The 27,869-nt window shown below is 46.1% G+C and overlaps 1 protein-coding gene across 3 annotated transcripts in view; it reads right to left on the bottom strand.

Moving 5' to 3' along the window:
* The window catches only part of PRKCE (protein kinase C epsilon), a 512,150-nt gene that overhangs the window by 155,786 nt on the left and 328,495 nt on the right, over nt 1-27,869 (bottom strand). For all 3 annotated transcript variants that reach the window (XM_058278495.2, XM_004447330.4, XM_071208802.1), the window contains 4 exons: nt 20,706-20,848; nt 18,196-18,292; nt 14,403-14,602; nt 11,160-11,333 (listed from right to left, as the gene is read on the bottom strand). In XM_058278495.2, coding sequence (XP_058134478.1) covers nt 11,160-11,333; nt 14,403-14,602; nt 18,196-18,292; nt 20,706-20,848 — 614 coding nt within the window. The remainder of the gene's footprint in view (nt 1-11,159; nt 11,334-14,402; nt 14,603-18,195; nt 18,293-20,705; nt 20,849-27,869) is intronic.

Raw genomic sequence — 27,869 nt, 5'->3', positions numbered from 1 at the left:
ATGAACAAAAGCCATTTCGAGGAGCCAGGTGGAGGCTGCTGTTACTGTGACCCTCCTGTGCTGGACCTGGTTCAAGCTTTGGGTTGGACAATAAGAAGGATGCATGACCTGATGATCTGACTCCCACGGACCCAGAAGCAAGGGTGTGCCACCAGATGTGTCCCTCACATTAGCCAGTCACAGTTCTAAGTTTATGAATAGGTTTTACACTTAAGAAACAAAAACGACATAGCAAGGTATCTAATTGGGCACAGGCTTCTAAGAGTAGGATGGCTCTCCACATGTCTCCTGCTTAATGCCATCCTGACCAACAGCACTTGGGAGGTGACTCTACAGGGTAAGGAGTTGTCCCATAGCTGTGGTTAAGGACAATCTGGGGTTAGGGGACAGGTAATACATATTTTCTCTTTATTAAGCCAGTATGCCCTGGGGTCAAATCTACCAAACGTTTCTGTTTCATGAACATTTGGCCAATTGATCAGAATAGGTCATTATTGTAGGCAAATGGAAATATGTTAAGCCTCTCAGTCCATCTTGGGGTTGATCTACAAAAAGAATATTGAAACTATTAGCAGAATAAGGCAGAAACTAAAATGTACCATACCTGCCATATGCTAGAAACTGCTGGGCTCTAATGAGATCATAATATTCCTGGTACATCTTCTGATACAGGATCATTGGTCACTGAAAGTATGTTTGAATTTGGAATACTGATAAAGAATGAAAGCATTGTAAACTTTATGGCTTTGATCAAGGTAGGAGCATTTCATGAATTGAGCTCTGAAAAAGGAACACTAAACAGAAGAACTCCCCATTGATTTTATCACTGCTCTCACACACACATTAGCAACAGGTAAGTCTGCAGTGGTCCCATGTACAGTTCCCATTGAGATGCATTTTCACAGCCCATTCAAATCAAATTCTGGGGGGACTTTATAGATCATGTAGTCAGTATGACTCTTTCCATGACCTCCCCCATCTTCTACTATGAATGAGGAAATGAACGCCTGGAAAAATGTCTCAGAGTAAGCATCAGTGGAAGAAGCGAAAGCTAGAGCCTGTGTTTTTTGATTCACAGTGCTATGCTTAGTGTATCCTATTGCCCTACAAATCAGTGGAGCACACATGAACACAAATAGCCAAATGGGAGTACCTTTGAAGGCAAGACTTTCAAAGTCAAAGCGTTCAGGGCAGCAGGGTTATCTGAAGTATCTGAGCCCATGGGTACAAAAAGGTCATATGAGGAAAACCTGCTGTTTTAAGCTGAGTAAATACAATAGACTGGGAAGAAACACCTACAAAATGCCCCATGTGACTTTTTCTGTGAAACGCATCAGTTTACTATCAAAATTCAACCTGAACCTAAAAATAGACATACTAAAAAAAGGTAAATCTTGAAATCCAATAGATGGCATGAGGGAAGATGGGAGGTCTGACGTCAGCCAATAAGGAAACTGGCTTTGTTCGGTGAGTTAGATAACTTGGGCCTCTGGTTTTAGATTTCAAGATACAACTTTTTCTTAAAATTGGATTAATATGTAGCCATTGAACTGTGGGTAAATGACACTTTTGAAGTGTGTAGGTAACTGAAGGTGATCGGCAGCAGTCGGGTTCTTCTAATCAGTCCAGGGCTACACAACTAACATTTTCTAGAGTATTAAACGGAGACCTATGCTTTCTTCACATGTAGGCCAGGCTTTCCAGATGCTGAAGGGAAACTGAATGGCCCATGCCAGGTCCTCATTCAGAAGCTCTTTCTCACTGCTTCTGGGCTCCTACATACCAGAAGAACCTCCACACTAGCATCTGTGCTTTTCACGTTTCCTTTTAATCCATGCTACCCAGGGCTGCCAGGGTGTGCTTGCTAAGGCACCACTTCCCACATCTTCAATTATCCTTCTTTGCTTCCAGAATAAGTCCAAACTCCTCACCTGGCATTGTAGGAACTCTACCACTTGGTTGGCTCTCCTTATAAAGTTGTCTTTCTCACAACATCCCATTGTAGACCTGCTGTTCTAGGTTCATTAATCTCCCTAGACTCACACCCATTCCTGCAAATCTCCTCCCTCCCTGATACTTGCCAAGCCCTGCTCTTCACTGTCCACCTAGAAACTTCCCCCCAGGGGACATTCCTCCTCCACCCCAGTCCACAATGGCCCCTTTCCCAAGGGAGAGAAGGAGTAGTATTATAGATGTGCACCCTATTTCTGTCGCTTAACTGTGTGACCCTGAGCAAGTTGCTCTACTTCCCTGAGCCTGTTTCCTCATCTGTTTAAAGAAACAATACCTATGCCCAATGGGATTTGCATAAGATTTATGAAAATGAGCTTATTTCATAAGGTTCAAGAAATTGGCACCTTGTACAAGGCTTGCCAGCTAATAGGTAGTCAAAAAAATATACCTCCCTCCTTCCTCTGTCTTACATAATGTCTTTATCCAGGGTTACCATTTTATGAATATTTTGTCATCTCTCTCAAACATTAGGAAACAGCCCCTTTCCCAATAGCACCTAAGAAAGTTCTGGCACCGCACAGCAGGGGCTCATGATGAACTTGCTTGCCCAGGAAACAACATCATATCCCAGTTATGTTCTCTCTAACATAGATCTCAATACTTGTCAGTGTCTGGGAGAAACCTTCCTCTCTGTGAGCCAAAGTAGTTTAAATATATGCTTTTAGTTATTGCTTTCTACAGCACTCCCATCAACAGTCCAACAGAATTAAAGGCAGTGCTCTCACAGAATACAAAAAATTCAAGTATGGAATCTGCTCCCAAAATTCAATCTCCATCCAATCTCAAGAATATGCCCATTTTAATAATGGAAGGACAAGTACAGAAAATGGGGGAAACGGACTTGGCCCAGTGGTTAGGGCGTCTCTACCACATGGGAGGTCCGTGGTTCAAACCCCTGGCCTCCTTGACCCGTGTGGAGCTGGCCCATGCGCAGTGCTGATGCGTGCAAGGAGTGCTGTGCCACGCAGGGGTGACCCTCGCGTAGGGGAGCCCCACGCGCAAGGAATGCTCCGGTAAGGAGAGCCGCCCAGCGCAGAAGAAAGTGCAGCCTGCCCAGGAATGGCGCCGCCCACACTTCCCATGCCGCTGACGACAACAGAAGTGGACAAAGAAACAAGACACAGCAAATAGACACAGAGAACAGACAACCGGGGGAGGGGGGAAATTAAATAAATAAATAAATCTTTAAAAAAAAAAGAAAATGGAATAAACATTATAATGTTTAGAAAACTGAATGTGACAATATATTAATGAATAAATGAACAAATGGTAAAATAAGAGTAATGGAAGGACAATTTTAATTGAAACCTTCAGGAAATGGCACTTGCATATGTCAATCAAATTATATATATGGACAGGTGAAAAAAAAAAAGATAAATCATCATCAAGACTCACCCCAAAGGCTACAGTAGAATTTGCAGTCATTCCAAGTTTTTTTCCAAAGCAAAATCCTTTCTTCAAATGATACCTTACTTGGAATACTAATATATGAAGCAGTGGAAAACAAGGCTGCTCTGGATGGAGCAGAAAGGGTGTGAGGTCCCTCCATACACACACACATGCTGCAGCTCCCAAGGCACTGACACAGAACCTAATTTGAAAACCACAGCTTTAGAGGAATAAGCAAAGAGTTGAAGAGAATGGGAAAATATATTCCTTTGTGGTAAAAAAAAAATATCCACTAAATGAATATCTATACATATGCATAGAACGTCAAAGGAATTAGAATCTTGTTCTACAATATGTTAAACAGATTATTTGCAAATTGTACTCAATTTTATGTGATAGAAAGAGTTACAAATAGGAGGAAAAAGATCTGTTGTAGAAAGGCAAATGGCATCACAGGACAACATTGGATGATGCATTCTGGTTCATTCACTGCTTAAATCAATCCAGAGGAAGCCTCACATTTACCAGAGCCTACAACTCCCAGTGTGGCATTTCTCCACAAAAGGCCTTCAAATACTGTACATCCTTAGAAATAATTTGGTTGAAGAATATTTACTAACAAGGGAAAGAGTCACACTATATCATTAGGTGAAAAAGTCTACCATAGAGTTGGGTATCAATTTCATAATTATATATGTAAGAACAGCTATGCATTTTAAAAAACTAGAAATGTTAATAGTAGTCACTTGATTTGTTCTTATTTTCTTTTTTGTCTTCTTCTCTGAACTTTCCTAATTTTCTACGATTAGCAAACATTCTTTGTGATAACAAATTAAATATTAGTTTTAGAAAACAAAGGCCAATGGTTTCTGAAGGAGAACAAGGTGACGAGTTTTGGGCACTAGATAAAGGTCAGCACTTTTCACACTGTGGTGCAAGAAACATGTTCTCATGAGACTGCAAGCTCTGCTGGCACAGGATACCTACCTACCTTGTTCACCATTATGTTCCTAGCATGGAACCCAGAACACAGAAGGTGCTCAAGAAATGATGGCTCAGTGACAGATGTGAAGTTTTGTCCTGCTCCATTCCATTTTGGATATAATTCCTGTGTCCATATGCCCTTCCTCCTTCCCTTCTACTCCTGCACTTTAGAAAACACAAATGGTTCCAGAAGCAGCCTGACAGACCCCACTACTCTTGACAGCTTGAAGGGCATTCCATTTATTATTATTATTATCATCATTATTAATCCCAATCTTATAGCATCTAAGTAGCGTGGCACTGTTAACCTTGACCCTGTTTGTGAGAGCAAACAAGGCAGGGAGGAGGTGAGACTATTTGAATCAGAGAATCGACTAGAGGAAAGATCTGGAGGCAGAACATCACGGTGTGAACAACAAGCCTGCTGGGAAACCTTGATTCTAATCCAGGTTCTGTTTCAAACAAGTGGTAAGCCCTCTCTAGGCCTCAGTTCTTTCATCTCTGAAAGGGAGTGGTCTGACTTACCTCCCAGAGGTATCAGTAGGAACTTGGGGGGAGACTGACATGTGTGGAGGTATTTTTAAGAGCAATTGTCCTACTTAAATACTAGGTTTTGACAAAGAAGTTCCATGAGGCAGCTGCACTGTGAATTATGAGCCAACACGCAGACCCCTCTGCCCCAGGGGACATGCGCATTAGTCAACTCTACAACCCTTTGGTTCTTCACACAGGTTGGACTATTCTGCTTATTGGATGGTGAAGTCTTTCTTCTCCCCCGTGGAGCCTTCCTTGTCCCTGGACACCATCATCTCCTTTCTCGGCCTGGCTGGAGCCCTCCTAGCCAATCTATGCAGATGCGCTCCCCTCCCCCTACTCGCTGCCACCTCTCCCCCGGCCTCAAATCACTCCTCTTCAAGAAGGCAGGGCTTGTGCCCCAACTAGCTAAACAGAAATCTCTAGCATAAAAGCCTTCGGTGGCCTGCAGTGACTTGCACACAGTAGGCCCTCACTAAACATGAGTTGACTGATTAAAAGAAACGGCATTGTTGCCCAGCTCACTATCGCAAGAATGGCTTCCGACAGCAAGGAGGTGGAGTCTGCTGGAGTCTGATTCCCTCTGACAATTGGGTCTGCCAACACCAAGCCTATCATCTCCAGCTTGGGCCTCATTTCACTGAAATCTGTTAAAAATTACTAAGGTTATCTCGACTTGGTATCTTTTATTGGCAAGTGTATTGATTTGCAGATGGCTGCCTGACCACACGCTACGCTTGGTACTGATGTCTCAATTCACTCTTGCAAGGTCCTCACCAAATTCAGTTAAAAACTCCCCATCTCCTTTGAAGTCATGATGCTCCAGACAGACAATATGGTCTAACAGGTAAGCCACCCACCTTTCATTCAGTTGCTTTCCCTGCTCTTTCGGATGTACTCTGACATGGTCGTCTCTTTTAAAACACTCTAGCAAAAATCTAATTTTATTTACTTGGTTTTTGCTTTGATGTTTGCTGTTCTTCAGAGTTAATCGTCAAAATAAACACCAGAGTTCACTGAAACGGCAAATGTTCCCCTACGTTGTCAACACCCCTTCTTAGCAGTTCTCCCCCATACTCACACAGATTTCTAAACCTCAGTCGAAAATTTGTCTCCAGTGCTTTTTAAGGATTTTTCCATTCTGTTTCCCTCAGGGCAGTGAGGGAAGTTGTCCAAGGGAGAGTCTCTAGTTCACCCTCTGTTTCCTTCAAGCAACTTGAAGATCAGCAAAGCCCTTCAGGAATAGGCTTCCCAGGCCTGGCAGGAAATGCCAAAGGGTGGGGGTGGGTAAGCTTATGCAGAGATGACGAATTTTTAAGAGGGAAAATCATGGGTGAAAACATTCACGATAGGTTTTGTGGGATCCAGTCGGATGGGGTGGTTTCACATTGGGGTTCACAAGTACAAATACACAAAATATAAAGAATGCCTGGCAATTTTATTTCCTGTGACACCAAAAAGAAAAAAGAAAAAGAAATCCAAACTTAAACCACAACAAAAAATAATCTAGCACCCAGTGGCTCTCCTGTCGCAAGCAGTCAGTAGATGAATGGGAACCTAGGAGAGGCAATTCCTGAAGTTACTCCTCCTAAGCCCTGACCTTGGCCAAGCCCAGGATCTTCAGAACCTAACAGGGTGCCTCAGCAATCTGATGCTGGCTCCAGCCTTTGCTTATGGCCCCCTCTGCCACTCAGCATTGGATCCTGCAGATGTAAAGACCTCTGTTTCCCAAATACCCTTTCTTTCCTCCCCTCCTTTCTTGCTGTTGTTCATTTCCTTGGAAGAGACAGGGCACAGAATCGGTTGAGAGTTTGAGGAGTTTAAAAAATAATGTGAAAATAAAACCTGGGAATAATTTCTAGGTTTCACCAGCCATCTATTATCTCTTATCCTCTTCCAAAAGCCACCCATTCTTCAAGGTCCAGCTCAGGTTCCACCTCTTCCAGGAAGCCTTTCCAACTGCCTTCTGCAGAGCTTCAACTGGATCACTTAAGTGTCCCCATTAGAAGAGTTGTCATGCTGTAGGATATTATTATTCCTTGCATGTCTGTCTCTATGAGTAATTCCCATGAGTTCAGACATGGTATGTTTTTAGCTTTGTGGGCCCAGAGTCTAACAGAGTTTAGCATAGAGTGGATGCTTAATAAATACCTGTACATCCATTGAATGAATTTGTTAATTAAGAATAATTATAGCTAATCCTTTATTTTAAAACCACAAAATAATTGTATATTTATATTTAAAAAATAGTAAATAGTGCTGACAGTAATTTTTCCACTTAAAAGTCATCTGGCTGTTTTAAGTATGTAAATTTTAGTCTCTAATCCACATTAACAGATAGCATAATTTCTATAATTCCACATGGCTATGTTAGGCTTGATGCACATAATGCCTTTGTAAAACAAGAATTAGGTCCAGGGATTCATAGTGGTAAGTGGGAGGACATAGGAGGAATGAGGCTATTCTGCCTTGGCTGGAATAGGAAATGCCTTTTCCTCTTTTCTGTTCTTTATGTGGTAACAGTTAATTAAATGCAGTTTTCTAGCTTTCTCTCATTGGGTCAGGTTACTCCTAGAGTCCCAAAGAGCACACAGCATAGTGGGAACCCAAGTCAAACACACCATCTTAAATTTAATTGACAATTAAAGTTGTAGACCTATTTTATCGGCTCCCTGCCCCTTCTCACAGGCGCTTGAAAACTGGAGCCATTTCATTTGCTTTCTTCCTCCCAGATCCCGAGGAGAATGACCAGAGGACATTAGCTATGGGTAGTGTCTGCTTGGAACCGAGAAGCCCAGACCACTCTTGAATAATAACTGGGCCATTCCACGGGGCACAATGACCAGTCCTGCTGCTGCCCCTTGTGGCTGATGCCTGGGGGTCTCCACAATCACCTCTACCGGTCACCAGATCAGGCACAGTGCCCACATCTTACAAATGTCTGAGCCTGCCAGGCAGCCTGCACGTGTCGCATGGCCTGCAGCCTCATGTGATCTACCATGGAGTTTTCAAGGGACACCCCTTTCTTTCTACACACTAAAAATCTAACGCTCACCAAAAAATAATTAAACCCGACTTAACGCTACTGCTGCTTTGCGTGCCCTAATCAAACAAGAATGAAAGAAATCTTAATAGGATTGCCATCAGGTTTTTGGGTTCCTTATCCATGTATTAATTAGAGTCTTAGTTGAAACCAGGTTCGTGGTGGCTCAGAAGAACTTTCTTTTCAGGAAAAGCAAACTAAAGCAGGACTGAGCTATGGCTGCCGAACTCAGTTCCCATTCCCACCCAAATCCTGTTAAAAATCCTCCCCACTCTCCAAAGCCTGGCTTGAGCCCTCTCCCTTCTCCAGACCCCCTTCTCTGAGTTCTCTTACATGGAATACCCCCACCCAGAAGGTAACTGCTCACTGCTGTTTGTTGTTCTCTGTTTGCTCACGGAAGTTGGTATAATCTCCCAATCCCTAATTCTGTAAAACCTTCCCTGTGGAAATCATTTTCCTTTTTACTGGTAACATCCAGTACCCACTACACACATGGGCAAATGATAGCTACTCTTTAAAGCCTTGACTATTTGCTATCATAGGAAAAGTCACATTTTTTTTAGGAGGTACCAGGGATTGAACTCAAGACTCATACACATGAAGCGGGCACTCAACCACTGAACTACACCCCCTCCCAATTTTTAAAAGCTAATTTGGGGACTAATAAAATGATTCTTTATAGGATTGCTTTCATTTGTAAGCTAACAAAATGACAAAGTTACAAAGAACTTACAACAATTTGTAAAGTAATCTACAATGTACGAGGAGATGACTGCTGATGGTGAAGGTGTCTATTCCCACTCCCTCCCTCATTCATCAAGAGCGGTAGGAAAGCGGACCTCTGACGGCTTTCCAAGACCCACCAGGGACAGAGGCTCTGCAAAGACTTCACCACCAGGCTGGGCCCTTCTTAGGATGCTGGACCTCTTAGAATGCATCCAAAGAAAGCAAGCCAGGGCAGCTCCCTCCCCAGGAAACCACCTCAGAGAGTGGGAGATGACTGCCTTCGGGGTTGGGGAGGGGGTGGCTCCCTGCACACAGAGTGCCCTGTGAAGGGTCAGGTACCAGAGAGTGTCAGGGTGATGTTGGAGCGCCGCTGTATCAGGAGCCCGGGACCAGGCGTGGGGTCTGACTGCCAACAGCGTGTCCGTGGGCAAAAGGCTTCACTTCTCTGAAACCTGGTTTTCTTGCTGGTGAAAGAAAAGAATAGTAGAAGAGCTGATTCTTTAAGAATCTTCTAACCCTCAGAATCTGATAATGAGCACCTGCCAGCCGTGAAGCCTGTGGGTGATAAAGACATACAGGGCACGCTTCCTTTAGTGAAGGAAAGAAGAACGTTGACCTCCTCATTGAGCCTGTTATTGTGTTGGACTCCGAATATGGCCACATCCACACACCTGCCTAAACCCATAAATACAAGACTTGACATAACACACCCCAAAAGCAAGTATAGCTAATAGTCCTGCTCTTGTTCAGAGAGGGGTAGATTCTTAATGACTGGGAATCTTTAAGACAAAGGAATACACTTCTGTCTTGAAGGATAAGCAGAATAGTTTTTAGAAGATATTTCTTATTCCCCTGAAAAATCAGAGGGAGAGGGAAACTTCCATCAGATCAGTGTTTCTCAATGCATTTTCAGGACTTGGAGTTGTCCTGGGTGGTACTGCAGGGACAGATGCTGGACATTGTATGTCCTGTCATGGCCCAATGGGTGGACTGGGGGAGAGTGTAAACTACAATGTAAACCATTATCCATGTGGTGCAGCAATGCTCCAAAATGTATTCACCAAATGCAATGAATGTCCAATGATGATGAAAGAGGTTGTTGATGTGGGAGGAGTGGGGTGAGGAGGGTGGGGGGTATATGGAGACCTCTTATATTTTTTGAATGTAACATTTAAAAAAAAATAAAGAGGAAAAAAATCTGATAAAGGCAGTAGGAAAAGAATGTGAAATAGGTGTTGTGTTGGGGGTGGGGAGGCTTGGGACCAAATAAAGTGAGGAATAGATGAAACAAAGTTAATAAGCCCTTTGCAGGCCTCCTTGGGGACTTTAATAAGTGAATATGTGTTGAGAATCTCTGTCAGGTCAACACTGCAATCTCCCAAACTTGTGAGCAATAGAGTCCTTTAACCTCAGCTTCTCCAGGGATTGGAGTTCTGAGAAACTCCCTTTGGGAAGTGGTATACCAGGGTGACTGTAAACTCCCTGCGGTCAAGGAGTGGGTCTCGCTCACCACTGTATCTACAGCACCCAGCACAGTGCCGGGCAATGGGAAGGATTCATTACATTTGCCAAATGACTAAATGAGTGATTGTTGAACGCTTAGTGGACGGACTGGCCTTCACCACTTGAGATGACAGTGTGCCAAGGAGCAAGGGGCTGCCTTGCCGTGAGGCTACCACTTCACTGTTGTGCTCCAGGTAGACACAGGGAGGAGCTTCTTCATTTTCAAGAAGCCAGGGGCCACAAGGCAGTAGGGCATCCTAAAAGACTTTAATTTTTCCTCCCCAAAAAGGATGAATAAAATGAAAGCCTCATGATGACTACTGGCATTTCTCTTCACTAAGAGTAAAGAACAAAGCCGCTATGTTCCTATGATACTCCTAGGTCAGCTTCCATAATGTAGTTACAGATTATCTTTGTTTCTTTACTGCCACCTTCTGGTTCCTAGACACTTATATGGTAAATTAAAAATTTGTGCAGGCATTTCACTCTGAACTTTTAAGTATTCTTTCACATCCTTCATCTCATATGACATTACGCAAGTTAGACGCGGTTAGGGTAACCTTTCCTCTTTTTCATTTGACCTGAAGGCAAAATAGAAGGTAAGTCATTTGCCTAGTGATAGAAAGTTAGGAGCAGACCAAGGACTAACAACACCTGTTGGTTTTTTCTATGAGCAAACACAGGGTTTAGCTATTTGGCCCTGTCCGGCCACATTTGCAAAGAGTTCTACTGCTCTCTCATCCCTTCACAAGCACAACTTAAGTGGAAAATTCCATACCGTTAAAAAAAAGGATGCTGTTCAAATATACTCTGATCTTCTCAAGGGTAAAATCCATCCTACTTTACAAGGTCTTTGAGAAAACAATGTAGAATGTCTATAATTGACTTTTTATCTGATAGTCAATATACCAGAATGTCCTGCAGAACTACCCAAGATGGTGACCAGCAGGCTTCTACCTAAACATACCTTGGTCTGGAAGCAGCAATAGAGTTGGGTTAGATATGGGTGTTTCCGTGCCAGAGCCAAAATCCTCTTCTCTGTCATTGTGCAGTCCACATCATCATCCTGAAGGATGACATCCTTCTTTAAGACCTTCACGGCGTACACTTCATCTTTACCCTTGAGTTCCGCTAACATGACCTACAATCAACCCAAACAACTCTCATCAATCTATTCATGTATGGAACCAAAAGAAGAAACAAAAGTCAATATTAAATGCTTTAAAAACAAATGTTTTTTTTTTCCTTTTTAAATTTTAAATATTAGAATAGCATTAAAAATGTTTAGGAAAGCTGTCATCCTAATACAGCTGCTACTTTCCTTAACCCAGCATAGGGCCCCGGGAAAGAAAAGAGAAACTCAATGCATATCATATGTGCATTATCATTTTTCATACTTGCAGTTACAGTAAAGCCAATATATTATAGCTTTTTTCAAATGAACATTATTTCATAAGCTTTCTTCAACATGCTCTCCATCATTATCATGGTTGCTGATCCTTAATTCAAGTAACTGCACTAAATTTAACAATTTTCCTCATATTAGATACTTAAATCTGATTATTAAGCATTATATAAATAAATTACATTGAGTACTTTTGTACATAAATTTTTTTTTCTTCCCTTTGGATCACATCCTTCTGATAGGGATTCTTTTCTTTTTTTCAAGATTTATTTTATTTATTTCTCCCCCCCCCACTACCACCCCATTCCCCTAATTGTCTGCTCTCTGTGTCCATTCACTGTGCGTTCTTCTGTGTCTGCTTGTATTCTCCTTAGGCGGCTCCAGGAACCAATCCTAGGACCTTCCAGAGTGAGAGAGAGGCGATTACTCTCTTGTGCCACCTCAACTCCCTGTTCTGCTGCATCTTCTTATTTTCTCTCCTCTGTGTCTCCTGTTGCATCATCTTGCTGTGCCAGCTCTCAGTGTCAGCAGGCACTCCTGCAGGGGGTGGCTTTCCTGTGCTGGGCAGCATTCCCACACAAGGGGACACTCTTGGGCTGGGCGGCCTTCCAGCAGGGGCGGCACTCCACATGGGCCAGCTTGCCCTCACCAGGAGGCTGTGGGCATCAAACCCTGGACCTCCTATATGTAGACAGGAGCCCAATTGGTTGAGCCGCATCTGCTTCCCTGATAGAGATTCTTGAAGTGGGTTAGAGGGGTAATGCTTTTTAAAAAAACTTTTTTTTTTTTTTTACAGGTTTTCATGCACATTTCCTAACTGCTTTTCAAAAAGGAAGTACAAATATACCCCATAGAAGAGTTTTAGTTTCATGACAATTTCTAATGTGGGGTCTTTTCACTTAAAAAGATTTTTTGATCATTTAATAGGTTTGAAATATTACCTTAATGCTGTATTAGCCTGCAATGAAACTTTTTAATACTTGTTTTCTAATTGTATTTCTTCTGGTTTCAATTATTCATCTGTCTCCTCTATTTACCTGCTGTTTTATAATTTTATGTCCTTATTAATTTGTATGAGCATGGTACATAAAGATATTAACCCTTTATTGGTTGCAAAGATTTTTCTAAGATGGCTTTATGGTGTTCTGTTATTTTTTTCTACTGAACAGACCATTCATATTTATAGAGTTGAATCTGTCCTTGTTTTCCTTTAAGGTTTCTTCACTAGCTTTAAAGCTGGGAAATTGATTCCTTCTCCAGAGAGTTAATAAGAGTTCTATTTTCTTAAAGTTTCCCTATCTTTTGATATTTTTAATTTGTTCCCCTATAAATGTCACATCTCTTTTCTAATAACTTACCCCTGAGTACAATATTCCAATGTAAGTTGTCAAAGCTAAAAGCAACAACTCAGCAGCTTAACGAGGGAACTCATGATGTTAACCTGAAGACCTTTCATCGCCCACTAGAATACAAACTCTTTCAAACTGGTGCAAACTTTGGCCACAGTTTTTCCTAAGAAACAACCTAAATACTCCAGAGTCATCAAAGTTCCCATCCTGCCTACACTGTATGGAAACTTGGAAACTCTGAGTCTGCTTATTTCCCTTGAATCTTGCTCAAAATTACACCAAGACCTGCTCGGGGCCAAGTTTTCATCCCAGAGTTATGCCTAGCCAGGGCACTGGGGGCCGCTCCTTAGAGAGCCAGTCTCCAAAGAGCGCGACTGCTTCGGCCTTCACCGCTTATGTGACCCCTAGTTACCTTCCTGCCACAGCTCTCCTCCTGAGATGAGGGCTGGTGAGATGGCTGGAAACCAGGAACTGTGCCCTGAGGGCTTCACAGAGCCATTCCCCCAGGAGAGAGGTGAAATGGGTCTGCAGGTCAGGCTGCTGACTTAAGGGGTCGCTGCTTCCAAGAGTCCAGGACATGCGCAGGCATGTGGCCTCCAGAGCAGCGCCCCTCTGCTCTGGGAGGCCTCAGAAAGACAACTCCCATCCACTCCAGGCAAGGCTTGAGAAGAGCCAGGGGGTAATCAGAAGTGTCAGCTACAATGAAGCTTCCTAAGCTCTCTGCCCTTCCATCTTCTTTGCAAAATGAACAGGGGTCATTTTCCTGTCTTTCCAAGCCATCGAATGGGTGGCTGAGCACCATCAAGGTTCTGTTGGGCGCAGGCTGCATCCACACCCACACGGCTACGTTCACCTAAGTGGGGAGCTCATTACTGCAAATCACACCCAGGGCAGAGGCCCCTGGTCCTAGACACAAGTTGATTATTCTCATTTTCTTGCCACATGCAGAGGACAAATAAACATTTGTAAGTGCCAGCGAAGACAGGTAAACAGCATTTAACTTCCAAAGTAATAAGGGCTATGATTTGCTTTGAACCCTAAGTTGCTGAGGGCCAAGATTCTGGAGTTCATTTCCCAAGTTTTCATATGACTTAGAAATAGAATTTCAGCTCCATCTCTGAAGAAGGGGGAGAAATGCATTGCTGCTGTTATTGATACTGACCAGCATGATTTTCGGTGTTTTCTTACCCACTATCTCATGTGCTGCCTGTCCCCATTGAATGAGTGAGGAATACTGCATCCTGAAGAGGTTAAATGACTAAAGGAAAGGCCTACAACTAATTAGCACCAGAACCAAGGTGCCTACCTGCTGGGCTTCAGGTCATTTCCACTCAACAAAGAAGGAACACGTAACAAGGCCAGGTTGAAATGTGCACAGCTTAAAGTTAGATCAAACAAATGAGGCGATGCCACCAGGTAGGAAGCATCAGCACTTCCGCCCGTGCGTGCCACACACCTTGCCAAAGCTGCCTTTGCCCAGCACCTTGATGAAGTTGAACTCATCCAGGCCCAAGCGCTTGGCTTGGCCCTGCCGGACTTCCCCGTTCTCGCCAGGGCTCGCCTGCTGGCCATCGGTGGACGAGGCCGCCCGGTGCTCCTCCCCTCGGTTGTCAAACGACAAGGCCTTCCGGATGTTGTTTTCAAGCTCTTTTAATTCTAGGGCCAAGGGTGACAAGATAGTGCATTAGCACACACCTCATGAGCCCTTCCCATTTGCACCCGATACTCCGAATGTCCCCCCTGAGCTCTGGGCCCTCCAGGTACCTGGCCCTCTCTTGCACTCTTCATAGCAATAGACACGTGTAGCATGTCTTACTTGTCCCTTCACTGGTTCAATACTTCCATGGGCACTGAGTGAATAGCAGGGCTAGCTCTACAAGGAGGAGGAGGACACAGTCTCTGCCCCTGGGGGGTTCACTTGCCAGCAAACTCCTTCAGTTTACCCTGGGAGTGCGGACACCTCTCTGAAAAGCCACAGTGGCTAGGAGCCTATTCTCTTATTCTAGTTGTCCTGAAAGAACCCGGGACTTCTCTGGAAACTTGCGAGTCAGTAAGTCTGTTGGCCTTCGCCTGTTTCCTTTGAAGATGAGGATAACAAGTCACTGAGAACAGCCACCACAGGTATCATCAGTGATGAAGTTCAACTGGGAGGAGGAAGCCTTCAGCTTCTCAAGGACTTTACCTGGCCTCCTAGCTGGGTTTCTTCTAAATACCCATCTCCTTATCGAACAAAACAGCAATGGGCTTATTAACAAAAGAATGGCTTCCTGGAGTGACATGTTGCCAATTTATCTCAGAGGAGGGGCAGGAAGTCCTCAGTACCAGTTCACAACTGGGAGGCAGCCTTGTGCCCCTCCAAAGAACGTGACTTGAATTACCTGGGGATGATAGCACTGGGTGACCCTTTGGCCTTTTCTATTTGAAGAAGCTTTATTCTTAGCTATTCATTCACCAATACACACACTCCTCAGGTGTAGAAATGGGTATCTCAAGCATAACCCAATTTTAAAATAAACCTGTGAATAACTGGGATTAGGGGAAGGGAGCAGGGACTATTAACCCTTTGGGATCAGAAGCAGATGCTGCTTGACATAAAGAGTTCTTCAGCTTCTTTTTAGAAGGACAGAGGCCCATGAGAGCTTGTTCAAGGACTCCAGAGATCTTTCCTTAGATCCAGCGTTTGGCTGCTCTGAGATGCACTGGGGCAGGGTAGAGGGGTGAGGAGAGCAGCTTCTAAGTCTATAGATGATGCCTCCACCACCAATTAAGCAGTTATCTCTTGCTTACTATTAACTAAGTTCAACTTTTCAGCCTCAGTGTAGAGCTGAAGTCTCCCCAAGGCTCGTTATTAAATGGAAGGCAGGACTTGGGTGTTTGGGGAACCCAAAACTCAGAGATGTCCTTCTATGTTTTCTTACAACAGAGGAAGGAAAAACTCTGTGTTATGCCTGTCCTGCCACACCTCTGCATCCTGCTTAGAGGACTTCCACACCCAGCTGCTCACATCACTGGTGGGCAGCTCCAGTACTTTTGAGGCAGGTAGGTACAGGGAAAAGGAAGACCTGGGTCACAGCTGAGGCCAGCAGACCCTATGGCCGTGAGACCCCATGGCCATGAGACCCCGCAAGAAAAGCTCCTGACGGGAAGCTGCCAGAAAGACCTTGGCTACAGGATCCCATTGGGAACCCTTTCCGGGGTCAAGGAGGAGCCCCAGATAACCCCAAGCAGGCCTCCTCTTTGGGCCCTCAGAGCTGACAGGTGGGAATTTAAGGCAACCAGTCAGAACAGCACAGAGCTGGGCTCCCCCACACACTATAAAGGGGGAGGAGGAAAGGTTTTAAAAGGCCTAACCCGGGGCCCCACATAGGCGACTCCCCCTGCAGCACGCCTGCATCCTCGTCTAGGACCTGTACTCTTTTCTTGTGTCTTAATAAACTCTTTACTCCCTTGACTGCCTTATGGGGTGCCCTTAAATTCTTTTATGTGACATGAGGCAAGAAAGAACCTAGACGCCCAGGACCTAGAACTTCTGCTAACACTTTCACTGAATGGGGAAGGATAGTGACCCTGAGAGCCTTGGGGTCCTGCCACACCAGAGAGCACAGCAGGGAGCACGGCAGGGAGCATGCCAGAGAGCATGGTAGGGAGCACAGCAGGAAGCACAACAGAAAGCACAGCAGGGAGCACACCAGAGAGCACGGCAGGGAGCACACCAGAGAGCACAGCAGGGAGCATGGCAGGGAACACGGCATGGAGCACACCAGAGAGCATGGTAGGGAGCACAGCAGGAAGCACAACAGAGAGCACAGCAGGGAGCACACCAGGGAGCGTGGCAGGAAGCATGGCAGGGAACACGGCATGGAGCATGGCAGGGAGCACACCAGAGAGCATGGCAGGGAGCATGGCAGGGAGTATGACAGGGAGCATGGCAGGGAGCACACCAGAGAGCATGGCAGGGAACACAGCAAAGAGCACAACAGAGCACAGCAGAGAGCATGGCAGGGAGCATGGCAGGCAGGAGCCAGAAGCCAGGCCTAGAATCCCAGTTGCCTCACAACTCTATTCTTGAAGCTTCCAAAGGAGGTCTCATCATTAAAAAAGGAAATGAAAACACCCGCAGTGGTCCAGGATAATGCCTGCTAGTTTGGAGGCCCCGGAGTACTGTCAGATTACTTATGAATGGGTCAGATCTCTTTTGGAAAGAAGCAGAGCATAAAATGCTGAAAGCGAATGGAGCAGCACGAGGAGGGACACAGACCAATTATTTCAGGGCCTCAGGGCTGGCACACCAAGCCTGAAACTGTTTTATCTACTCCTGGGTAAGAAGGACAAAGTGCAAGTGACATTTTTCTGGGAGGGTTCCATGGCAGTGATTCGAGAATGGGGTCTCCAAGCCAGGAGGGCACAGCCCCACCTCTACTTATCCTGACCTTGGAACAAAATTTTTCAACTCTCCGACTTTCCACTTCCTGTCTTATAACACAGGGATAATAATGTGGCATGAACACAGATGAGCATAAAATTAGGATAATAAACACAAAAGTGCTTTTTCAAAGTGCAGAAGGGTTTTGGAAAATGAAGATGCTGTTTTGCGATTACGCTTCGTGTCCCTTCCCAGGGTCACTGGGTACAGGTCACCAGCGTGCAAGGTTTTAAGGGGTAAGCCCCCTGACTCAGTCTTGGCTCTCCTCAGCCTCAGATGCCTGCAGAAGGCTTTGTTATTACTTTAACTATATTCTTAAGGGGAAGGAGACAACCTGAGCTCAGGTTTAGAAGGAGTTGGGCCCAGAGCTGGCTTCCTCCCCACTTTCCAGATTCATCTGCCTGTGCCCATGCACTCACAGGCTGGGACAGGAGATGTCCCCCCTCCCCGCCCCATGCCCTAGCTCATGACCTGACCTCAGGATTTGGGTGAGATGACTGGCAGCAGGAGGGAACAGGGATCAAAACGCAAGCGAGGGGCACTGACAGTGTGCTGGGGCTATAGCCCTCTCCATCCCTTACACTTGCAACTGGGGAAAAGAAAGGACCATGACATTACATGCCCTTTCTCCATCCCCTGACAGTGAACGAACTTCAGACAGGTGCAGCTGTTTAGTGCCCAGCACTCAAGAAATCCCTGTTAGTGAAAGACCAGCTATAAAATGGACAGAGAAAGCATATCCCAGCTAAGACGCTCCTGGGGGGAAAGGCCTGAAGTCTGTCCAGTGACAGAGCCCAAAGGTTAGGAAGCATAGCTGAGGTCTCACCCTGGTCGCAAGGGGAGGTGGGTGCTGACTTGGATCGGTCTTCCTCGGATGGTGAGCTTCCAGAAGTAGGCTGCGGGGACTCGGCACCAGCAATGAGCTGAGAGAGGGAGAGAAGGAGGAAAGGCATCAGAAGGGAGGCGGAGGTTCCCTGAAGTGAAAGGCATCAGGACACTACACCCAGAGCTGGGAGAGTCCTGGAGCATGAGAACCTTTGCTAAACTGATGTTCCCAGACTCAAGATTTCATTTGCCAATTTAGAGGAAGAAAATAAGAAATTTCAGTTTATTTTATTTTTATTCTGTCTAAATGCAGTTGACCTTTTCTAAGCAAAGCCTAACTCCACCTCCTCCATTCAACCTTCCTCTGCCTATCCGAGCAATCTCCAAGTCACCGCATTCAGATATGACGCTTTTCTCTAACACATGCCAGGCCTTTATTCATTATCATAGTCAGCTTTATATTAGTAGGAATATCTGTGTATAATGTGGGGTCTACTCAGGTACACTCTAGGTTCTCTGATGGCGAGATCCTATCTACTAGCTGTTTTCCCTCCTAGTGACTGGCACAAAGTGATACCCTTAAGAGGTGCCCAATAAATATTTTCAGGTGTATTGATATTTGTTGGCAAATTTTAGAATACTCCCAGATGAAGCACATTTTCTGGCATAGATGCTGGCAAATCCGTCTTACATCCCCATTGAAATCAGTGGTTTGGCCTAAGAGATCACAAGCACGTCTACTACCTTCTATCTTGAGCTACTAGCTGTGCACCTGTGTTGTTTCTGCCACATGGACTTACTTATAGGGGAAAGGAACTCAGTTCCAGTAAGCTTGGAAGTCCTGCAAACAAGTCCTTTCAACTGCAACTGAGGGGCTTCTCTCCCATTCTTTCTTGCTAACTTGAGCCACTACATATTCTCACTTGGCTCTTCCCAGATTTTACATCAGAAGCATCACAGCAACCAATGTAGCAGACAAAATCCCTTCATCTTCTATTCTATCCCTTCCTGAATTCTCCATATTGGCTTCCTACCACCAGGTCCCCCTATTCTAAAATAGGCAGATGATGTCTAGCTACTAGCATTATAGCCTGTATAAATATTGGGGAGAGAACAGTTGAGTTTGTTTGAAATGTTCACAACAATAAAGGTCCTGCCTTAATTTATTTCTAGAAAGGAAAAAAGATGTCTCTCTAAAGGGTTCCAGAGCTCATAAACGTATTTGTCAAATATTGTCATCACATGCCATTTGTTAGCCAGCCTCTGCATGGACCCCGGGCACTCTCAGAGGGTGGCGTGCTGCTTGCACTTTCAGCTCTCTGGGTCAACAACTAAAGGCCCATTTCCACCACCACGATTTACAGAGCCAAGAAGAGTCATCAGAGGTACAACCCACAATTTACTCAAGCAGTGAGAAGGGAATTTTTTCTCCAACTCTTGCAAAACAACTTGGTATACTGGGAAGGTAAAGAAAAAAGGAAAGGTTAAGATGAGAATAATCCAGCCCTTCCCATTCAAGGTTCTCTGGAGAGGCAACAAGGAAATGTTCTTCTAAAAGGAGAAGACACCTGGGAAATGAAAGGCCTTTCAGAAGGTACTGCAGAGCAAAATTCAAGGAAGTCATTTAGGAGTCAAGATTGTAGAGGCACCTAAAGTCAGACATGCTTTTCTAGAAAAAGCTTGAGAATGCCTGGCACGGTGCAGTGAGAACTATTCCCCCTCATGCCTCACCAGATTTCTTGCCCAGTAAACATGGTTCTGATCTCATTATTTACTTTTTCTAAGACTTCCTGGATTTTCTTAGGCTAGGCACCAAGGCTAAAGAAGAGCCTACAAACAAAATGCTAGAGATACTTTTATGTCTATTTACATCTGTGGGCCCTGATTTACCAAAATAACATTTTAGCAAATGGTTCTCTTCCTGCTGACATTGAGAATGTCACATGCATAGACACAGGGCTTTGGTCTCCAAAGAAAGGCCCAGATATTGCATGCTGTGGGCCCTTAACAATATTCCATGGACAGCTGAGTGCTGATACCATCACAGATCTTCTTGACTTCCTCCCTGGAAAAGAATGTGGTTCCAGCTCTTCATCCATTTATCATCATTACAGAGCTGCTGAGGGAGATGTTCTATTCGGACACTGACATTGCTTTCACGCCAGTTTGGGAGGCAGAGGTTACATTTCCTCATCCCAAGCTGTTATGTTTGTTTGTTTTTTTCCTAGAGGGAATTTCAAAGTCTTCATCTCAAAGCTTATGTTTCTCCAACAAACATAACTCCTGAGGCTTGCTTGGTTATCCCCCCATTTTTGGCACTGAAGGAGACATGGCTGTTACCTGCCTGGTCTCTTTTAAAAAAAGAAAATTTAAGCACACGCTGTTTTGAGGGAACGCCAGAATCCTTCTGGACCCAGGAATCTTACAACCTCATTTCGGGCCCCTCTCGGGGAGCCAGCGCAGACGCTGGCTCCCAAAGAGCTCCAGAGGCTCCACCCCACAGCCGCTTACCTTTTTCCTCCGCTGGCCGCTGTTGGTGATTTTGTCTGGAGTGACGCCCAGGTCGGCCAGCACTTTGGCAATTCCTCTGGCGTCCACGCCGCAGTTGGGGGCCACATTGGTTTCGCAGCGGCGGTGGACGTTCATCTTGCAGACTGTAAGGAAACACGGACAGACTTGCGCATGCGCACGGCTTAAAGCATTACCTTTCGTCCTGATTGTAAAAGTAATATGGAGTCATTTGATAATTTGGAAAATGCAGGAAAACAGAAAAAGAAAAATCAAAATCATCCCACCACACAGAAATAAAATTACCCTTCAAATGACCAGGCAGAAATGACCACTGCTCACTTTCTAGTTACTTCCTTCGAGTCATTCTTTCTCTGTATAGTACATATGGATAAACAAGTAAGTATCACATTTCCACTTCCTTTCCGGGAGCAGAACACTGACCACAGAAGACCTTGGTTGATTTAGCTGAAGAAAGTTCACCTGGATTCTGGACTGACGCAGGTTGCGTGTATACAGCCTGCTCTATCGCTCTACTATAATGTTGACTATCACCCAGAGAGGAATGCCCAAGCTAGAGCCTTTCAAGATGCTCATCTGAAAACGAGCAGATTGAACGCAACCTCCTTTCAGATCTAAAAACTGATTTCAAAGGAACAGAGGCCATGACTTAATGTCTTTGTTTCCCTGCATCACTCAGTTGTCTTCAGTGTAGCACTTCAAAGGTGAGCACACAAGCAGTTCCTGGAACAACCCAGGTAAGATGGGCCACTCCTCCTGCTTGCCCTGGATGACCTGTCATAGCACAGACTACCCCTTCCCCACCTGCCCTAGGCTTGAAGGAGAAGTTACCTGAAAAGCAGAGGAGGGGCAGGACTGACTTTCTTAGACAACAGGAACAAACAAGAAGGCCCTATCACTTCTGGGCATGGCACTGACTTGAGTAATTGGGTTATAATTAACGACTGCTTAAAAATTCTCAGGCTGTAGATAAAACTGGCAGGGCAGTAATGAGCCTGTGGACTTGGGAATAGCACACTCTCTGCTCTGAAGTCTCTGTCCCGCTCCCCTGGCCACACTCAGTTCCCCTTACCTGCTCCTGCCCCCCAACTACCCTCACAAAAGCCCTCTCTCTGCCTCTCAGTGGGATGACAGAAAGGACATGAACAAAGCAGGCAAATTAAGACTCTTGACCAGACAATGTGTCTACATAATTTAACTGCTGGCGCCCTCTGGTGTTAGAAGAACAGACCAGTCCGTCTCAACAAAAACAATGCCCTCTTGGTATGGCAGGTCAGCAGTTAGAAACGGTCTTTGAGGATTTGTTTTTTTATTTTTTTAAACTCTGCTATTTCCCTGGGAGAGCTATGTAGCTGTTTTAATATGTTATGTCTCTCTCTATATATATCCTGACTGCCTGTCAATTAAAATGTATGACATGAGGCAGTGGCTTTGAAAGTGCCTGGAAATGGTGGAGGGCAATGCTGGCCAAGGCGGGGAGCTCTGAGATAATTCAGGGCACCACAGTGGGACCGGAGCTCCCAGACGCTGGTGGGCAACACAGGAGACTGCAAACAGGTAAAAGAAAGCCAACATGCCAGCTGGAACCAAGAGAAGCCTGAGGTGTACTCACACGAATGAGAACCTGTCAAACCATTGCGCAGCCCAGGGACTATGATTGGCCAGTTGTCTGCTACCCACTATTCCTCAGACCAAGCCCTGACTGGGTTTTCTATCAACCTTCCTACCTGAAGGGTATTCCTGTTGGTGCCTAGACATTGTCCAATGCTACTGCAAAGGACTCAGAATCAACCAAGAACCCTTCCGCCTTCCCTGACCTCTGCTTATCACTGGTTGCGTACCTAGGATACCAGCCCCCTTCCAGGTTCTTCTCCCTCGTTGCTCAAACTCACCTCGTTCAAAAAGCCTTTCCTGATCTCCCCAACTCCTGTTGACCTCTTCTGCCCCTGAGTTGCTTATACTTACTTCGGACTCACTGTTCAAACCACTGTCTGTTACGTAACTTTTTATGTTCAATGCCCAAACAGAGTGTTTCTAGAAGGCTAAAGTAATGCTTTACCTCCAAGTTCCCTATGATGCCTTACACAAACCAGGATGGCATGCTTTTCAGAATATTCTAAGTCTATGAAAAATAGTAATACTTAGGCGGTACTAATGGCAACTCTCAGACCAGACCCGAAAAGATAACAGGTAAGAGAAACCCTAAACTCACTACACAGTGTTTCACTGAGCATGCAAAATTAAACGTTAATGCAAAAGAAGGTAAAGTAGTCAAGTTACCACAGCTTGATTTAAAACAAACAACATCAACAATAAAAAGAAAAGGGTCTAAATTACTGCAGAACTTCTATGGACCTTTCCTCCATAAATATTTATACATGTGCAAGAAGATGCATCTGAGGATTTTTGAAGCAGCATCAATGAAAGCAGTGAGAATACAAAAGCAACTAAATGCCCATCAATTGGGCAATCTTGAATCTATGGAACATCCAGACTATGGAATATGCATCCATTAAAAAGAGTGAATGAAAAAAAACAAAAACAAAAACAAAAAAATAAAAATAAAAAGAATGAAGTAGACGTACATGCACTGAGTTGGAAATATTCCAAAATGTATTGTGAAGCAGGAAAAGCAAATTATAGAACAATGCATATAGGATTCAATTAACAAATATTTACTGGGTGCCTACTATGTGCCAGGCAGTAGTCTAGATACTGAAGAAATAGCAGGGAACAAAATTGAAAACAACAAACAAGCCCTGCTAATCATGGAGTGTATATTCTGATGGAGAGAGGAATAAGCATAGAAGTAACTCGGAATATCAGAAGGTGATAAGTGCTGTGGAGGAAGGGAAATGGAGGGTGACAGGTGAGAGCTCCAGTTTTTAAAAGGGTGGTTAGGGTAGACCTCACAGAGAAGGTGGTCACAGTTGTGGCAGGCGGGGGGCGGTGTAGGCAGCTTCTAAGAGCCCCCAGTGACCCCCCTCCCGGAATTCATGCCCTGTGTAACCGCCTCCCATTGAGTGTGGGCTGGACCTAGTGACCCTCCTCTCACAAACAGGAAGTGTCAAAAGGGATGAGATGTCATTTTCGAGATTAGGTGACAAAAAGACGTCTGTGCCTTCTGTCTTGGGCATCCTCTCGCTCTCTCGCTCACTTGCTCTCAAGGAGGCCGGCCGCCGTGCCGTAACGCCCTGTAGAGAGGCCCACGTGGCCAGGAACTGGTGTCTCCAGCCAACGGCTGGCAAGGACTTGAGGCCTGGGCAGGAGCTTGGAAGGGACCCTCTTCCCGTGTAGCCTTCTGGCGAGGCCGCGACCCCACGGCCAGCTGGACAGCAACCTTGCGAGGACCACAAGACGGGGCGCTGTGTGCAGCCTCCTGACCCTCAGGAACTGAGGTAATGTTTGTTGTTCTAAGTCATAAAAGTTTTAGGGGTAATTTGTTATGCAGTTATAGATAACTAATACATCGCGTGTGTGTGTATGTATGGGTAAGTACCCATGCAGTAAAGGTACACAAACAAAAAGGCAAGGAGGACTCATACAAATTGCTAATAGCAGTGAAATTGGGACTTTAATATCATTTAACATTTATTATTAAGTAATTAAATATAATTTTCTATATAATTGTGTGTATGTGTATATATACACACAATTAATTTTTGCTGCTTGAATCTTTTAGAAAGAGGATGTGCTTTTTAATTCTAAAACTACAAATAGAAGTTGAAATTATGGCAAGGGTCTAGTCGGTAAGAAAAAAAAGATGGCAAAGTATTTTCAGAAATGATGGGAATAAAAATCCTTTCCCATGCCTTATAATATTGAAATTACTTTAAATAAAATAGCCAAATTACTTTAAAAAAAGACATAAAAAAACAAAAAATATTAAAAAAAAAAAAGGTAGGAACAAATCCACTCTTCCTCTTGTCTGTACGGCTCCAGGTAGGTACACCTCTCGTGGTACATGCCGAGACCACGCCGGTGTCCTCAGAAGGCAGGGGGGCTGGGAAACGGACTTTGGCCCAGTGGTTGGGGCGTCCGTCTACCACATGGGAGGTCCACGGTTCAAACCCCGGGCCTCCTTGACCCGTGTGGAGCTGGCCATGCGCAGCGCTGATGTGCGCAAGGAGTGCCGTGCCACGCAAGGGTGTCCCCGCGTGGGGGAGCCCCACGTGCAAGGAGTGCGCCCGTGAGGAAAAGCCGCCCAGCGTGAAGGGAGAGGGCAGCCTGCCCAGGAATGGCGCCGCCCACACTTCCAGTGCCGCTGACGACGACAGAAGCGGATAAGGAAACAAGACGCAGCAAATAGACACCAAGAACAGACAACCAGGGGAGGGGGGGAAATTAAATAAATAAATCTTTAAAAAAAAAAAAAGAAGGCTGGGGGCAGCCGGAGTTGAAGGCAAGCCCACGAGAGCCCGGGGGGCCCGCCCTCAGTCGTCAGCCTGGAGGAACCGGGACCAGGACGGCTCTCCAGACTCCCGGCCTGGGGCCTTCAGAGGCCACAGCTCTTCCGAGGAGGAGTCTGCCTCAAATCCCAGGGCCCGCTCTTCATCACGCCTGGAGAGTGACACTGTGCCGCCCACAGAAGGAGCCTCACGACAGGTGGTCACGAGGACGAGAGTCACGCGGTCAGCAAGGGGGCCCTGGAGGAATCCCCGTTCCCAAGCACATCTCCCTCCCCGCCTGGGCCTCGGGGCTGCAGGTGCAGGGGCCCCCTGGGATGGGGATGAGAAAACCCGGGGCTTCCGCAGGTCCCTGCGGGGCAGGCTGTGCACTGTGCGAGGGGGCCTGGCCTTGCTCGTAACTCGACCCACAGGGCCTGGGACCTCAGAGCTGCAGGGACGTGAGCGCGGGCAGGGTGGGGAGGCCCACGTGGGTAGGACCCCATAGGTTCTTTACAGATGGAAACACAAAATCATAATCACCGGGGGAACCGACTCTAACGTGACTGCCCGTGTCATCTGAAAAACAAAACACAGGGCCCACCGGAGTCACTGTGCAGATGGAGTCAGGCTGGGCAAGGGGGCCCAGTTAGAATAAAGTGTAGCACAAAAAGTGTTCAGATGCCTCAGGGACTGCTGTAGCTCATTTCTGGGCTGGCTGACAATGGTCGAGGGGTTCAGACTGCCCCATGGGGGAGTCTGGAGAGAGATTTAGAGACTCCTCCGGCATTTGAACCTTAAGACCAAAGTAAGGAATGGATTGCTTGGTCTGTTACTTCATGCCAGGGTTTTTCTGCCCCCGAATAAGGAGCCCCATTGCCCAACACCTGTCCATGAGCAACCTCCCGCGGCCCCGGCCCGCTCCACGCGCCAAGGTCCGGGTCCCTGGTTTTACGACATTTTACCCTGGCCCAGTTTCTTTAGTTCTTGGCTTCCCCACAAGTAACGGGGGCCCTCTGCCTGGCTGACAAAGGGACAGTCCTTGGACGAGGGCAAACATAATGCTCAAAATGATGTGGCTCGAATAAAGTTTTGGCTAGAGGGAAAAGGACCAGGGCCATCTATGGATCCTTCCTTACATGCCCACATGTTTGAGAAATCTGTCTCTGAAAATACAAACATAGCCTCAGGAGAGGCACTGGCACAAGGTCGAAGCCACAGACTAGGAGGACAAGTGGCTGATCAGCCACCACAACCAGGGGACCGGCTCCCAGCGCAGGAGGATGACAGAGCATGGTCAGCCAGGGGGGAAACCTGGCAGGAGGGAGGCGGGAGCATCGTTCAGAGAAGGCACAGGAGCCGGCTGCCCACGCTACCAGCTGTGGGGCCCCGGGCAAGCTACTAAACCTTGGTTTCTTTGTCCCGGTAAGGGTAGCAGCAGAATCACTGCCCTGGGCCCATGCAGGCCTCTTCTGGCCAAACCCCTTTCCATGGAGCAAGGAATCTTCAGGAGCCAAGAGACTTGAGGATGCAAAAAGATGGAGAGAGACGAGGTTTTGGAAGCCAGTTAGTAGCCAGAGGAGAAGGAAGGGCGCGAGTCACGATAACAGTGACAGGGCGAGAAGGTGTGTGTGCTTTTCTGCTGGGGCCCTAAATTCTGAACAGCCTGGGCCTGCCGGTCTCCATGTGAAGTGACGCCCTCCCACTCCCCGAGCTCCCGTGAACACGGGTCCTTCCTCTGGGCATCCTCCTCTCCCTACCCTTCACTTAGCAGGCGTAAGAGCATTTCCTGCCGAACAAAAGCCAAACGCACTGCCCCTCAGCCCTCCTTCTGCCAGGGCCATCCAGGGACCCCCCGCCTGTGGCGCCACTTCTGGGGAGCTGGGCTGCTTTCTTAACATATCAATATGCATGAGATGATGCTATCTTCATTTAGATTCTCTAGAGAGATCAATAATTAATATATTTACTAAAAAACAGACACCACCTCATCAGGGTCCCATCCAAAGCAGGCTCGATGCTTCTTGGCAACCACGCTCCTAGTTCCAAGAAACCACCTCACTCCTCTGCTAAAAACATTCAACATTCCCTTTCCACTTCTCTCTTCCTCTTCCACTGTTTTAATCTCACAGAAAGCCAAAAAGGACTTCAGGCAGGCTCTTTTCCTTCAAAGAATGCTAGAAAGGGAGAGTCACAGTTGTGTGCCCCGCTCCACATGTACTGGGAAGCCACACGGGGCAGTCCAGGGTCACCGCAGCCGGCGTGTCCTCCTGTCCTGGGCCAAGATGTCTCTAGTCCCCCCGGCAGCTACATCCAAGCTTCATCACCCTCCTCAAGGCTCCTGTGCCCCCACTCCTCCCCTCAACGTCAAAAAGGACCTCCTATATCAGAATATAAGGGAAATCGCTGTGCAATTCCTTCAACAGATCCAAAACTTGCCCCCCACCTCCTCCTGGATTCCTACCCCAGCCACAGAAATGCACCTGCTTCCAGGCCGGGCCCTCCTGGAGAAGCCTACCCATCCTTCTCCCCAAGCCCAGCCCCTTCCCTGCCCCTGCTGTGTCAATGCTCCCCTCCCTCTCCCGGCTCATCGAGACCTCCATTTCTACTCGCTTGTCCCTGGCTAGATGAAGCACTCTGAAAACAGCTCCCATCTTAAGACAACAGAACCCCCTTCAAGCCTTGTGTCCCCTGGCTATTGTGGCTCTTTCCTGGCCTTGGCAGCTGGGCTGTATGAGAGCGCAGTGGACTGTTCCATGCC

Source organism: Dasypus novemcinctus, chromosome 17 (genome assembly GCF_030445035.2).
Source record: "Dasypus novemcinctus isolate mDasNov1 chromosome 17, mDasNov1.1.hap2, whole genome shotgun sequence".
Taxonomy (NCBI): domain Eukaryota; kingdom Metazoa; phylum Chordata; class Mammalia; order Cingulata; family Dasypodidae; genus Dasypus; species Dasypus novemcinctus.
The sequence above is the reverse complement of the archived record's forward strand: the minus strand, read 5'-3'. Positions and strand labels throughout refer to the sequence as shown.